This window comes from Vicugna pacos, chromosome 12 (genome assembly GCF_048564905.1).
Source record: "Vicugna pacos chromosome 12, VicPac4, whole genome shotgun sequence".
In the NCBI taxonomy this organism is placed as follows: Eukaryota; Metazoa; Chordata; class Mammalia; order Artiodactyla; family Camelidae; genus Vicugna; species Vicugna pacos.
In genome coordinates, this window is record NC_132998.1 from 47,695,656 (window position 1) to 47,710,563 (window position 14,908).

Here is a 14,908-nt window from a genome sequence, read left to right on the forward strand (position 1 = left end):
AGTGTTTATCAACAGATGAATGGATAATGAAGATGTGCATGTATACAGTGGAAGTCTACTCAGCCATTAAAAATGAAATTTTGCTGTAGCAACATAGATGGACTTGGAGGGCATTATGCTAAGTGAAATAAGCCAGAGAAAGACAAACACAGTGTGATATCATTTATATGTGAAATCTAAAATATACAACAAACTAGTGAATAAAACAAAAAAGAAGCAGACTAATAGATACAGAACACAAATTATTGGTTACCAGTGGGGAGGGGAGAGAAGAAGGGAAGGGGTAATATAGGGGTAGGGGATTAAAAAAGTGGCTATTACGGGATTATAAAAAAAGTGTGAAATTTTTGAAAATTGTAAAGTACTACAGAATTTAAGCTCTCTCATTCAATTAAAAATATAAATAAAAATTTTAAATGAATATCTGTATCTTAAAACGATCACTAAATAAAAAATAATAACACAATAATATATAGAACCAAACATTGTAATTCATTTTTATAAATCATGGCTATTACACTTCTGTACAACAATGGGCATTGTAGTGATCCCATTTCATCAAAAAGTATAAAGTTTACTTGAGGTCTAAGTAAAAAAATAAATAAAAGACTTATCTCTACTTCTGAATAGGAAATGTATAAGATTTTTTTAAAAATTTGACTTATATTGAAGAAATTCTGTACAAAATTTTTTCAATTTTATGATTAATTTAATTTCTATACTGTGTATTAAAATATATGCATATATTACATACATCAACAGATATTAACTCCAGGACAATGAAGTAAAACATACTCTGAATGAAATTTAAATGCAATATTTCTCAGAACTGAGGAAAAAACAAGTGTTTCCTCAAGTAAATCCTTTGATGACTGATTATGGTGCATTGAATCTAAGGTGACATTTTAAAATAAATGCTGAAGAGACTGAGTTCAAGACGGTTTGTACCTTACTGCGTAATTCAAATTTCTAAATGTGTAAAGGAGATTTTATTCTTATAAGTACAAACGGACATACATATACAAGACTCCGTCCCTAGTAATTATAGTGATACTGTTAAATAAGTGAAATAATTACCAATTCACAAAGAGGGAACAGAGAGGACCCTTGGACCCCTTTACCCAGTTTGCCGCAATTTATGTCTCACATAATGATAGCATAATATGAAACCGGGAACTCAATATCGGTACCTATATGTCGATTCAGACATGGAAACAACCACCTTTCATCACCACAAAGCTCTCCCTATTGCTACCCTTTTACAGCTACACCCACCTCTCAGGGAGAGAGGTGTCCACCAGCCCTAACCTCTGGCAACCGCTAACCTACTCTTCACTTCCCTAATGTCATCATTCTAGAATGTTGTATGAATGAAATTATTGTAGTGTGTAACCTTTTGAAACTGGCCTTTTTTCAGTCTGCTTAAAGCACTTAAAATCCATCCAAGTTTTGTGTATTAATAGTTATTTATTTTTACTGCTGAGTAGTACTCGTCCATGGTATGGAAACAGATTAAACATTACTGTGTAAACACCCAAATTCCATTATGTATAACAGCCATTTGTTAATCCAATAACTGAATATATATATATAACCGTGCAAGAGACGTTTCCAAAAATAAAAACAAAGCTCTGAGTAATTGTTCCAAGACATTTGTATCTTTACAATCCAGTGCACAGGGTCTGTCACTGAGCCTCCCTCATTGCAGGTAAACACAATCCAGTCTGTCTGGCTCTTACACTGTAATACATCCTCTGGGGACAAAGTCAGGAACTTAGACAGGAGTGTTTTACGCTGCTATACATCTAGCCTATAGTATAAAATTTACAGTTGCTTCAAAGTATTTAGGTGTTATTCTAAGATGCAAAATACAGGTTAAATAATACTGTTCTCTTCCAGTATTGCCTCAACAATGCTCTAAAATGTGCTATTATTTTGAGAATCCACTTATAACCTCTATTAATAAAAAAATATACCCAAGCCAAAGTGAATTTGACTCTCCCGAAGTTGAAGAGGTAAAAGAAATTCAGAGACAGCACTAAGATGAACCCATTGTGAGTGAAATAATTTACTTATATACTGCGGGAATTAGAGTACACAATACTTTTTATTCTTAAAGTCTCTCGCCCAGGGGGCCCCACCTGCTCAGTCTGGCTACGCCAAGCTTTTTGGAGGAGATAGAAAAACATCATGGAGCATGGAGAGTGGTGAGGCAGGGAACCGGCCCAAAGCTAGTGAAGGGAGTGATTCATGTCGAGTGAAGATGGTAGGACATATGGCAAAGTGGCGGGAGCTCCCTCACCCGCCACTCTGCTCCTACCACGACTGGTCCTCAGGACCAGACAAAATGCCACCTGCGCCCCTTTATTTCTGCATCGACTCCCAGCACTCCCTGGCTCACTGAGAGATCTTCAATAAGTGTTCATATAATTGATGTTCTCCATCATCATTTCGGCCATCGTCAGCTGCTTGAATTGCTAGGAGAAGGCTGCCAAGGTTTTGGAGAGAACTATAGCTCATTTATCATATAACTAAGATACCCCAATTTAGACTAATTTAATTTTTTAGAATTAATTGGATGCTTAACTAATTGCCCAATAAATTGTGCTGAAGGAGGCAGGGCACATGAATTTTTCACCTTCCAAAGTTAATCACTACCAACCCCTCACTGTCTCGTGGCTTAAGACTGTCTTCTAAATAGAGAGTGAAACAAGTCAGAAATAAGAAAAGAAATAACTCTTGAAGCTGTTATTAACATTTCCGACTCTACAAGAGATAAAAAGCCATATTAACCACATCGTGATGGCGCATCAACTTGGGTTTACACTTTATTACCCAGGGAACAAGAAGGTTTACCCTTAAGAATCAAGTCCCGTGATTGAGTGACTTAAGTCTGTATCATTTTGGACAGTTAAAGTTTATAAGTGTTTTACTAGAATTATCCCACAAACTACATAAACGTCTGTTTTAATAGATTAAAAAAAATCAAAAGTGACTTACATTTGCTGAAAGTTGAGATGTGAGGGTAGCAACTTTTTCTTGTGATGCAACAAGCTCTCTCCGTAGTTTATGGATTTGCTGAGTGTAATTTAAAAAAAAATTCAATATGCTAGGAGATTTTTACTTAAAACCAACAATTCAATCCAAGAAAGCAAATACTATAGTTAGCTCGTTCTACTCCCGTGGTATCAGCACTGACTCCTAAAAATTGAACGTGAATAATGGCCGCCCAGTAACAATTACGTGTCACTTGGAAGAAGAGGGGTAAGTGTCTATGCTCAAAACTGAGACTCAGATCTGCAAGTTAAAGGATGCTCACTTGTTCAATCTGCCATCTCTGCCTGACTCAAGAACCGGTTAACTTTCTCTCTGCCCCTTGCATCTCTAGAAATTTGTGGTAATAAAACTCAGGTGGTATAATCTTTTCTTTTTTAAAATTAAATATACATATACATATTTGTAGCCCATGTTATTTTTCTCTCAGTTTTTGTATATTTATTTTTATTCTCTTTAATTTGGCAACTTCTCAGAAGCTGAAGAGTATCCTGCAGTCACTGAAAATTGGCTTTCATCCAAAATTTAATGATTCTATAAAAAATAATTTTATTGGCTGGAGAAGAGGAAGCCTTCCCAAATCTTTATTAAACTGTCCTTTTTCAGTGAGTTACTATGAGCTCCAGACAGAAATGCTTCATAGATTTAAAAAAAAAGGGGGGGGGGATCAATAATACTGTGCAAATAATTACACACCCCAGCAAGATAAGTATACTATTAATATACCATTTTTTTTCCTTTTTGGTTAAGTTCACACTCGAAGTGACCCAGCAAAAGGTGAGAATATATCGTATCGTGTATTTAAAATTTTAATTTAAGCACTTTCTATAATTTAATATACATGTCTTATGTTCCCATGAAATATTAACAGTGATTAATAAGACAAGTTACTGAGATGCAGACATTTTACTTTGATGATTCTCATTTCATAAAAAACAAGTCTGCTATTGTTGTAGTTTGACTTTTGAAATACTGTCTTAGTTGGAAAGAGCATTCTTGACATAATCCATTAACTGTATTTTTTTTTCTCCACATTAGATTTTTGTGGAGAAGAAATGGTGGCCAATATTGAGAGACTCTAAGAAAGAAGTGAACTTTAAGCTGGAAGTAGCAACAGGGTATATGTTTACAATTTCAACAAGTGTGACTTCATTTCACCCAGCCCCAAAGAGTATCTGGGTTATATTCAAATGCAGATGACCATGAATATTTCCAGAAAGCAGGATATCTATTTTATTCTTAAACCAATGCAAATTCAAAGAGCCTTTCTCAGATTAATAGTCTCTATTCCATGATCCTATTTCTTTTAAAATATAATCCAGAAAATCTTAAAGTAACATAAATTGTTTTTTAAAAAACCAAGACCCATTATGGGGCACAAATAATGATAGGGGGTTGTGTAACTACTAATACAGCAAACAGATGTAGCATTGCTATACTGCAGTGGCTACATGTATTATACCCAACGTTAGATGTTTTTCCATGTCCACGGATGGAAACATCTTAGGTCTTTCAAAATCATATTCACTCTTTAGTCTAGCAATTATACAGATAAAATTGATATGATCTATACCTTTTCAACATATTTTTAAACACAATACACATTTTACTTTAAAAGGTTGATAGAATAAAATTTCAAAGGGAAGAATTCCTTTGCAGAGGCTGTTGCCAATGCATGCATTTTCTTTGCTCAGTGTAAAACCAATCAACCAGTCATTAGCACACCTTGACTAAAGGCCTAATTATAGCCCTCCTGCTCTCCTTGGCCAGGACAAATTTATACAAAGGGAAAAGAATGATCTCTCCAGGTTGCAATCTAATTTGTATGTGATTGCGATGAAGTGTGTCTTTGCAAAATGTGTATCATCAGAGCAACACACCACTCCAGACATCAAGGGGTTAGAAGCAGCAAAGTCCTGGCACCACATAATAGATAGGCTGAGATGCTGGGAGTTTGTGTTGTGAAGGTCTAGTGCCTAAAATTCAACAGTTTTGTTAATCCTATGCACTTAGTCTCTTGGGTTTGAGGGGTGGGGGGGTAGAGACTATAACAAAATATACCAGTCATTCATTCATCAGAGATTTGGAAGTGTTCACTACTAAAGACAATTTATTAGCTGTGGAGGTACCATTCCAGTCTAGAACGCGAGAAGAGAGTTTGCTTCTAAAAACCTTCCTTCCATTTTCTTTTAGGAGGGAGTATCCAAGACCGTTTATCAACTAGCTGCTGGAGAGTGATGCTGTTGTATCACAGAGCCCTCTAGTGGCAGAAGACACTCATTTCATCATAAATGTAAATAAAATAGTCAAATGTAAAAACGTTACAAGGTTTTTACCTCTGAATGAGCCTTTTCTTCAGCCTGTAAAATAAAAAAAGGAAAAAGAATTGAACTATAAACAATTAAGTGTCAATTCGTTCCACAAGTTTAAATGAATAAAATTATGTTGTGCATTTAAAATGTTATTTTGGTCTAACATAAGAATAAAGTAAAATACATGACATTATCAAATTAAAATAGTAAAAACAGAAACCTTTAGAGTGGTAAATGAATATTTCTTTATATACAAACCATATGATATTTTAAAAATATAGGTTATATGACTTATGGATATATAATATGTCTTAAAAGCAAAGTATAGAATTAAAAGAGAGAGTGACCCTCAGATCCAGAACATAAACATCAAAAACAAAATAATTATAAAAGTATACTCTAAAACAAGGTGAGTGCAGAAAACAATAAAAGAGTGGATTTTTTTTTCATATAGACCAAAGGAATGTACTCCATAAAATTAGAGATTTTTAGCCAAGACGTAGGAGTCAGACTTTATTCTGTGATTTAAGATCACAAGGAATGCCAAATAAAACCTGAGAAAAATATTGTACTGCACTGATAACCACAGAAAATCTCCTTATTAGTTTCTATGTTTACTTTTCCTAATGATTATTAAATAAGTTTATTGGGCTGTGAGTCAGCAAAACACTAAAACACCCAGGTGGCAAAAGTGGCTGACAGGATATGCAGATTATGGAAATGAGGACCGTGGTAGGACCTCAAGGGATGTTTTGGCTTCAGTTGCAGAAAACTCCTAGCTCTGTTTTTCTTCTTTGCATTGGGTTGCAAAATGCCAGAAAATGAGTTATGTGTGTCATTACATTTGGGAAGCTCCCTCATTCTGGAAAAAGCTGAAGAATGTATAATATTGCTGAACATTAGAAGTCTGCTCATTGCCTTGAGCAGATCCAACGCTGAAAAACAATCTCCTATCTCTTCTTTTGGGACATTTCCTTATTAATTGATGCAGAAGTACATGAACCACTTCCTATCTCTTCTTATCCTCCAGAAAACATAACATAAAACAAAGTAAAATAACTCTCAGGATATTTTTTTATGCATAAGCATCTCTTTTAAACTGAATTTGTCTTTCCTATATTTCCTCTATTCTTAAAAATATATATATAGTTAGTAAAACAGTGGTTAAAGAATAGCATGGTCAACTAGCAGAATCCTAATAGCCTTTATGAGAAAACTATGTCTTAAAAATAAACGCTAACATAAAACTTTAATGTTTTACATCTCAACTTTCCTTTCGTAAGTGAAGATTTACTATTTTAAAATTATAATAATTTCAAGGTTTCATATAGAGTTTGCTTTTTGAATCAGACATAGCAAAGGAATTTTAAGATAAAGATTTCATAGATCAAAAGAAAGCTGGAGGTCGTTTGTCTTGAGACATATGGCAAGATTAACTAAGAGTATTTGGTTTCCCCCAAATTTTGCGTATTTGCTGCCAGTTTATTCTGTCCAAATCCTGCTGGTAGGCTTGCTGGGACGATATAAAATTGATGTTCAATAAGTAATTTCTGTATTTTTAAAAAGCAATGTATGCTATTTAAAAAAAATAGTCAAGAAAGACATCCATCACATTTTTTCATTAAAAACCCTGAATAAGTTACATGCATTAGTCATATGCATCATCATTACATGTTAATTCTATATATACTATGTACTATGTAGAATGACTTTCTTTTTGCTGATTTTTTCAGAACTATCTTTCTTTTTAACCTTTGCCTTCTTTCATACCCTGAGGCTAGCAACACTGGGTAGGTGTCACTATAAAGTTGAAGCAATGAGCCAGAATGTTAACAGTCTATTTCTTTCAGCGGGTTAGGCATGGGATTGATGACGTCATGATGGCATATGATTACTTGCCATTTTTAAATGTTGATTTTGAAGTTGGCCCAATATCTTCAAGGATGGTAAATAACATAAAACCCTTTGCCTAAATAAAAATATATTAGATATTCTTTAATCTGCAAGCTATTACTCAGCCATTCATTCACCCAAACTCACTAATTAAAAAAAATTACTTTAGTGTTACCTATGTGTTAGGAAATATGCTACAAGGATCCCCAACGAACTAACCATGGTCCTTGTTCTTATTAAACCAATACAAAATAGAGACCACGTATGAAACTGGTTCAATAAAAATTTTAATATACAGCAAATCAGAAAACATTTATTGCAAGGATCAAAAATTTATATGTTTCACAGGAATAGACATATAAAAAATAAAAAGAGCCCTAAAAAAAATCACACAGCCTTCTTAGGCTTTATTTTATTTCCCCACTTATCATAAAGATAACGAGGAGGATTTCTCTTCTACGAGAAATGCAACAGCACAATAATAACTAACAACAAACTGGCTTCAGTGTCAGGGAGAGAAAAATTGGTGGATACTGGGTCTGGCCTGAGACGACACACCACCTAAAAGGGGTGATGCCAGGTGACTAGAAACCTGCAGGAATCTCATTTCCCTGTTGCTAGACATTCCGATTACTTTAAAAAGGAACATGGAAATTTGAATTTTTAGGTAAAACTTCAGATTTCACAGTGTTGGCTTGGATTTAGGGTCTGTATCATTACATAATTGTTGGCCTACAAACTCTAAATTTGCCAAAGGTAACATCTCGGCATGTCAGATTGGGTCTGTGATTTCCAACCAGTTTGTAACTTCTCTCAATCTTTCTGCTCAAAAATCCTATAAGGTGATTTACTTAGCTTTATAACAAGACACTTTAAAAAATTTTACCAAATTGTAATTGGTACAGATTTCAAAAGTTAAAATTGGTAGAGATTTCAAAAGTTGAAAGGGTCCTTTCAAGTGGCTTTGCTAGATTGGTAATTTTGCAGGTAAATGTTCTTTGCAACAAGTCATCTTTGTTAGTTCAATATTTTTAATCAAAACTTACGATTCCATAAGTTGCATAAATGATGGTGTTAAACACTGTTTATACCCATGGTTAGCAAGAGCAATATTTTGCCTAATGATGGTACATAGGGTCTAAAAGTCCTCTATAAAAAGAATCTTATTTTTCCTAAACCCTTTAATTTTTTGATGAAGGAATACCATGCACAATTGTGTTAGGTGTACATCATGTAATTTCCAAAGGGGAAATTCACAAAGACTATGATATAAATGGTACTCCCTAGAACCACGCAATTTACAATGTTCTGTAATTTATGGAATATAACGACCCTGATCTTCTTTAATTATTGCAGAAATCCCTTGGGACAGATAGGATAGGTCTGAGCTGTTCACCAACTTTACGTAACAGGTATAGCTGAAAGAAATTCACCAACTAGCCTGATGTCACACAATAATTACTGAGAGAGTCAGGCAAAGACATAAATCAAGTGAATCTTTATCTGGAGTCCTTAAGGAGGAATGAAAAAAATGATAAACTGATTTTTCACTTCATGATTTAAAAAGCACTTTCACAGATACCTTTTCATTGCCATTTGAATCAGTGCACGATAACAGGGGACTGGAGAGAGAATCACTCCTCATCTTTGATTTTTCTCTTGATTACGCCTCCAAATATGCATTTATTTGAATTGTCTCACCACAGGCTGTCAGTTCAAGCATGTAATTCACATCATTTCCAGTATCACTATTTAAATTTCCTAATTTCCTAATAATATCCCCTCTGCATGTATTTTGATCACCTAATTCATTCTTTTACACTTAACATTAGGGTCTGTGTCATTATATAAATGTTGGCCTATAACTATGTGTATACAGTCTCTTTATTTTAATCTCTGTTCACATCTCATATTGTACTCAACACAATACTTACAATTGAGGCTTTCTAATTGTCCTTATCATTTTGACATCTGCTCCTATAAACCAGTAATTTTTAAAATTTACTTCCTTTGTTTCCTATAACCCTGCAATATCCAATAGAGTAGCCACTAGGCACATGTGTCTACTTAAATTTAAATTAATTAAAATCAGTTCCTCTTTCATACCATTCACACTGCAAATACTCAACCACATGTGGCTGGTGGTTGCTGCATTCGATAGTACAGGTATATTTTTGTTATCACAGAATGGTCTGTCGGACTGTGGTATATACTAATTAGCCACCTGCTTTTCCTCAACCCATGCTCTTTTTCTTCTTGAGTTTTTCTCGGGCTTCATGAAGGTAGTTTTTTATCCAAATGTTGTTTCTGTATATATTTAAAATATGATCATAACAATGCTGCATCTTTTGAAGTTATATAGAGACTTCAATGACAGGGGTTTAAGCCAGACTACATCTCCCTACAAGCAGTGGCCCTGGACCAACAGGAGGAATATTATGCCTCCACACAGTTTTTTTTGTGTGTGTGTGTGTGTGTGTGTTTTCCCAGCACATTTTTACATTTCTCATGTCTTTATCTATTTGCCTAAAACAGTAGATTTATCTAAATACTAACAGTGATATATAGACTTTACTGCTAATTTTATAGATTTGGTTGGCAATCTTAATCATTAAAAGGAGAAATGACAAGAAAAATATTGCCTCTACCAATGATAGTATGATCTTGAGTAACTCTCTAAGGCATTTTTATTGTCTAAAGCAGTAAATATAAAAAGAGGGCCGATTCATTTTTAACTTAATGAAAATGAGCCAAAAAATGATGATTGCCCTTAATGCTTTATTAATCAGTGATAACTGAGGCTTTAAATTTTCCATGAACTTTTCAATACAGGGTCAAGGATTATTCACAGTACTCAAGCCTCAGTGAGAGTCATAAACTAAAATGTTCTTCACTCTTACCTAGGATGAAGGAACCCTCTTATAAAACATAACTTCCTATAGATTTTTTTTTGGAAAAAGATGAAATTATAATAAGTGCACAGAAAAGTCACTTTGGTAAAAACAAAGTATAACTTCACACATGGGAAAATAAGCTGATACAGCCAGAAAGAGAAAGAAAAATACCACATGATATCACTTACATGTGGAATCTACAAAAAAAAAAGACACAAATGAACTTATTTACAAAACTTAGACTCACAGACATAGAAAACAAACTTATGGTTACCAGAGGGGAAGGGGGATAGGGAGGGATAAATTGGGAATTCAGGATTTATAGATAATAACTACTGTATATAAAATAGATAAACAACAAGGTCCTACTGTATAGCACAGAGAACTACATTCAATATCTTGTAATGGCCTATAATGAAAAAGAATATGAAAAGGAATATATATATACACACACATATATATACATAAACATATGTATGACTGAATCATTATGTTATATACCAGAAATTAACACACTGTAAATTGACTATACTTCAATAATAAAAAATTAAAAAAAATAAAAAATAAAATGGAGAAAGCAGCATACAACAATCACCAGTCATGGCTCAGAGAAGCCAACACAGAAAAGTGGTCAACATTATAAGATTACAGTGGAGCACAGTACATGGTTTCAGGGATTCTGAGTCATACCCCATCAATTTATGAAGTTCAGTTCCCCATCCACTCACTGATTATAATGAGCACATACAAGTCAAGTGGAAGTACTTATGAATGAGCCATAGAAGGGCTGGTAGAGCATCTCCCATCTTATCAGGGCTGCAGTAGCTTGGAGCACACCCTCGTCTCACCGTGCAACTGCTGTGCTAACGTCAACCTATCTAACCTATCCATGTGCGTGCTTGGCAAAAGCAGTTTTTTCTTAGCAGCCAACACTTACCGTAGAGTAAAGAGAAGATGTGCTGGAGACCAGTGATAATGAAGAGCCGTGAACTGAAGAAAGGCAAAAAAAAGAACAAGAGTTGAAATAATGAAGTCTGCTCAGAACCACCAGGCCTGAAGAACAGGTGGCTAAGGAGATAAAATGACAGTGAGATATATGCATGAGAACAAGTCCACTGTCATTTTTTTACAGACTCAGATACTGAGACATGGGAAGGTCCCACACCTGTCCCCTAAAGCACCTCCTGCATTGTGTTACAGAGAGTTGACCAGCTGACATCCTTGCAGCATGCTCTGTGCATACTGAAAACCAGAGTCAACTCCCACGCACAAAATAATCAGAAAGTCAGGGACACCTAAAGTTGCCATGAGAGTTTAAACTTTTAAAAAACTTCAAGTATTGATTTATTTAATCTCATTTTTATACAACAAAGGTCCAGAACAGTTCTTCCTCTTTTCTTTGAGGGGTAATATAGTTATTTCTGCTTATTCATCCATTAAATAAACATCATTCAAGTTCACACAGTGTGATAAGCCCTTGCTAGATTCCGGGAGTATAAAATTGAATGTCATAATCCTAGGAGCTCAAAAAGAAGTAGAAAGGTACATAACTAAAAAGATAATCACAAAAGGACCGTATAAATGGTATCAAGAGCAATGTACTGGTCACAAGAGAACACGGGGGAGGGAGTGCTTATGACCTGGTCTGGAGAGGCCTGGGAAAGCTGGGGAGGGTCATGTAGCGCCGATGAAAAGAAAGGGGTGAATTTGAGATCCACCAGGAAGAACCTCTTTAAAAGGGATGTGGGTCAAAAGAGGAATGAGGTACGTATGACTCCCAGCTTCCTAGCTTGAGCAAATCACTCTGTGAAATATGGAAAATGTTAGTTGTACTTAAAAAAAAAAAAAGCACATTCTTTAACCTCTAATAACACCGGTGTGAACGCAGAGTGTCAGTGTGGTGCACCGGAAGGAAGGTGGTGGATGAATCAGTAGATCCTATTTTCAGTCTTTTCCTGCTACTTACTATCTATAGGGCTATAACCTTAACGTTTATGGTTCAGGCTCCTAACCTGTCACTATGAGCACCTGGCAGGGCATCAGTTAAGTTCCTTCCGTCTCTCTGCCCAGTAATGCCTTGATTTTAGACCATCATTTAAGAATCACAATAGTTCAGTATTCAATGCATAGACATCAAAAAGCCATCTTGCCCACGGAGGCTGGCTTTCAACAGCTCAGACGATTTAATCTTAATACATGGAAGGCAAGAATCTCCCAGCATATTAAAAGCATTATCTCTGCAAATGAGGCACTCTAGAAAGCCATCAGTATGCTGAACAAATAATTTCTCCAGTATTATAAGAACCCTGTTTGTGAAGAAAATGCTAGAACCATTTCAGAAAAGCAACAATGTTACATTTCAAATGAGTTATATCTTGCCTACACTTGCAGCAATCAGCAGGCTCTCACCATCTGTCACAGTGAATTCAGTGGTTTGGTTAATATCCCAAAAGGCAGTGGCAACTCTAGCCAACGGATTTAGGGCCAAGCATGTTAAATGTACAGTGGTGACCTGAAGACCAGGAGTCAACTTTCACAGCTGCCTAAATTTTAATCAGAAGGTACTTTAAATAAGAAGGTTGGAAGAGGGAAGAGAAAGGAACAGAGCTACTCTTTTCAACCTTTGAAACTGCAGATACAGAAAGCAGGGCTCAAACAGTTATGAAACTTGTTCAAGTTCATATCACAAATAAATGGATGACTAGAGGTTTAAACTCTGGTATGTTTCAAGATCTAGAGTCCTTTCTTTTACACGGACTCATGAAGGACTAGGATAGAACGGTTCATCACATATCTGATTTTATTCTCATCTATTCGAACTTCTATGTTTACTTTTATTTTATCCTTGGCTGACAGGCTCTATAATATGTGTACTACAGTTTTCCTTTGTGGGTACTTGTAAATCATTCATTAAATCAAAGACGAAAAAGCTCTCAAATATTTCTATTCGACATGTGAAGTTATACCGTTCAGAAAATAATACACATTTGAAAATCCATTAAGCCTCCAAAATTTTTCGAAGAGTTTTTATTACAGACTTTTCACATAGACCTTTACAACCAAAAAGGTATTTATTAGGCCAGGTGAGAATTCTATTGTAATGGATAAGGAAATGTAACTTGGAAATCAAAAAGTAGCACCATATGAATTCTAAAATGATATGATCATAAAAGCTAAGACCAGAGAGGGTTTCTGAGAATAAAAGTCGGCAGCATGTGGTTGTCTCATAAGAGAATTCTTCCTGGTTTATGTATCTTTCATGGTTTCTTAACTGAAGTGTCAAACAAAGCATTCACTCTGGTATTTGGCACACCTGTGAAGTTATGCAGATTTCTGTATGAGAACGCCGGGTTTATTCTGAGCTGTTCTACAGCCAGGTATTAACTTTAAATACTGTCAGGCGTATTTCCAAATGCAGAATGAAACAGAAGGTAATGCAGACTAAAACTTCTTCCAGCTTCAGGGCTCCCCAGATGCGAGTTCTAGTCACTCACTCATTTACTCTCGAGGGAATGTCTGTGACGTGAATGATGTGGTAGTTTTCACGTCTGAGTTAACAGAAGCAACTGTATTCTCCCCCACCCCACGCCTACCTTCTTCCATGCTGTCCCTGAATGAGCCCGAATGGCTGATGGCCCGTGGCCTCTCCTCCAGAGATGTGGCACTCCCACAGAGCTGGGCGTCGTCATAGAGATCAAAGGAGGAATCCTGGGCTGGGATGCTGTTGGAGCGCATCATGCTCGGCCCCGGAAGGTTAAACTGAGACAGACTGGTTGGGCTCACTGGAAAACAAAGCACACATAGCCCGTTAGTTCAGGGCTCTGAAATTTTCAGTAGCAGTTATCACGGAGTGCCTCCCCCTTTTTTTTCCCCCTAGCACTTTCATGGCAAGCAGTATGTCAATTTCTAAAGCAACAGTGAACAAAACCATCAAATCACCACTACTGATTTTGCTAGAAATAACATGGTATTCCCTCTGGCCATTATGAAGAAAAGATTTGTCTTCCTGGAGTCTGCACATTTCTTTATTTCCAGGAAAATATATCAATTTAAAGGGAAAAGCAAAAGAGAAAGGGACATAAAATACAAGAAATCTAAATTTCCCAGGAAGAAACTTCTGCAGCTTCCAGGCTATGACTTTCAGTCGTTTTGAGTTCTAAATTTTTGTCAGTTCATGGTTACTACCATCATTATCAGAGTTAGGTTATAATAGAGAAAAATAAAAATTATCTTTAAATGAACTACAATGTTGTGTACATGGTATCTGTAACTCATCATAAGGTTAATCACATAAAACTACTTTCTACTGTGTCTAAGATCAGAAAGCTGTGGTGAGACTGTCAAGAGTCACAAACCTGTGTTTCCAAAGTGGTTCACTGAGTCTGTAATTTGAAATATGAATTTATTTACCTAGTGCCTATTCACAAATGGTTCTGATGACACTCAGCTTTTTAGGCCAACTGATAATCATCAATTCAAAGAAAGATGCAGCTGACTGAATGTGCTATCCCATTGGAACACAATACTGGTTAAAAATTTGGAATAAAAGCAAAGCAGAAAATGTAAGAAATAGATTTATCATAAGTGCTATGTTTAAGAAAAGCAAGTTGGTACAGGTACATGAGGACGCAGCCAGGAATCTCTTAAGATATGAAGAGAACTGGTGGGTTCTTTCAAAACCTTGGGGAATTCATGTCTTTGGCTTAGAATCAGTCTGACATCATTTCAAAATAATGGTTTTTTTTTTCTTTGACA

General features: G+C 35.6%; 1 protein-coding gene across 2 annotated transcripts in view; it reads right to left on the reverse strand.

The window, feature by feature from the left end:
• The window catches only part of NAV3 (neuron navigator 3), a 309,585-nt gene that overhangs the window by 53,802 nt on the left and 240,875 nt on the right, over positions 1–14,908 (reverse strand). For both annotated transcript variants that reach the window (XM_072973357.1, XM_072973356.1), the window contains exons 19-22: positions 13,747–13,935; positions 11,091–11,143; positions 5,391–5,414; positions 3,001–3,078 (exon numbers count right to left, since the gene is read on the reverse strand). In XM_072973357.1, the coding sequence (XP_072829458.1) occupies positions 3,001–3,078; positions 5,391–5,414; positions 11,091–11,143; positions 13,747–13,935 (344 nt within the window). The remainder of the gene's footprint in view (positions 1–3,000; positions 3,079–5,390; positions 5,415–11,090; positions 11,144–13,746; positions 13,936–14,908) is intronic.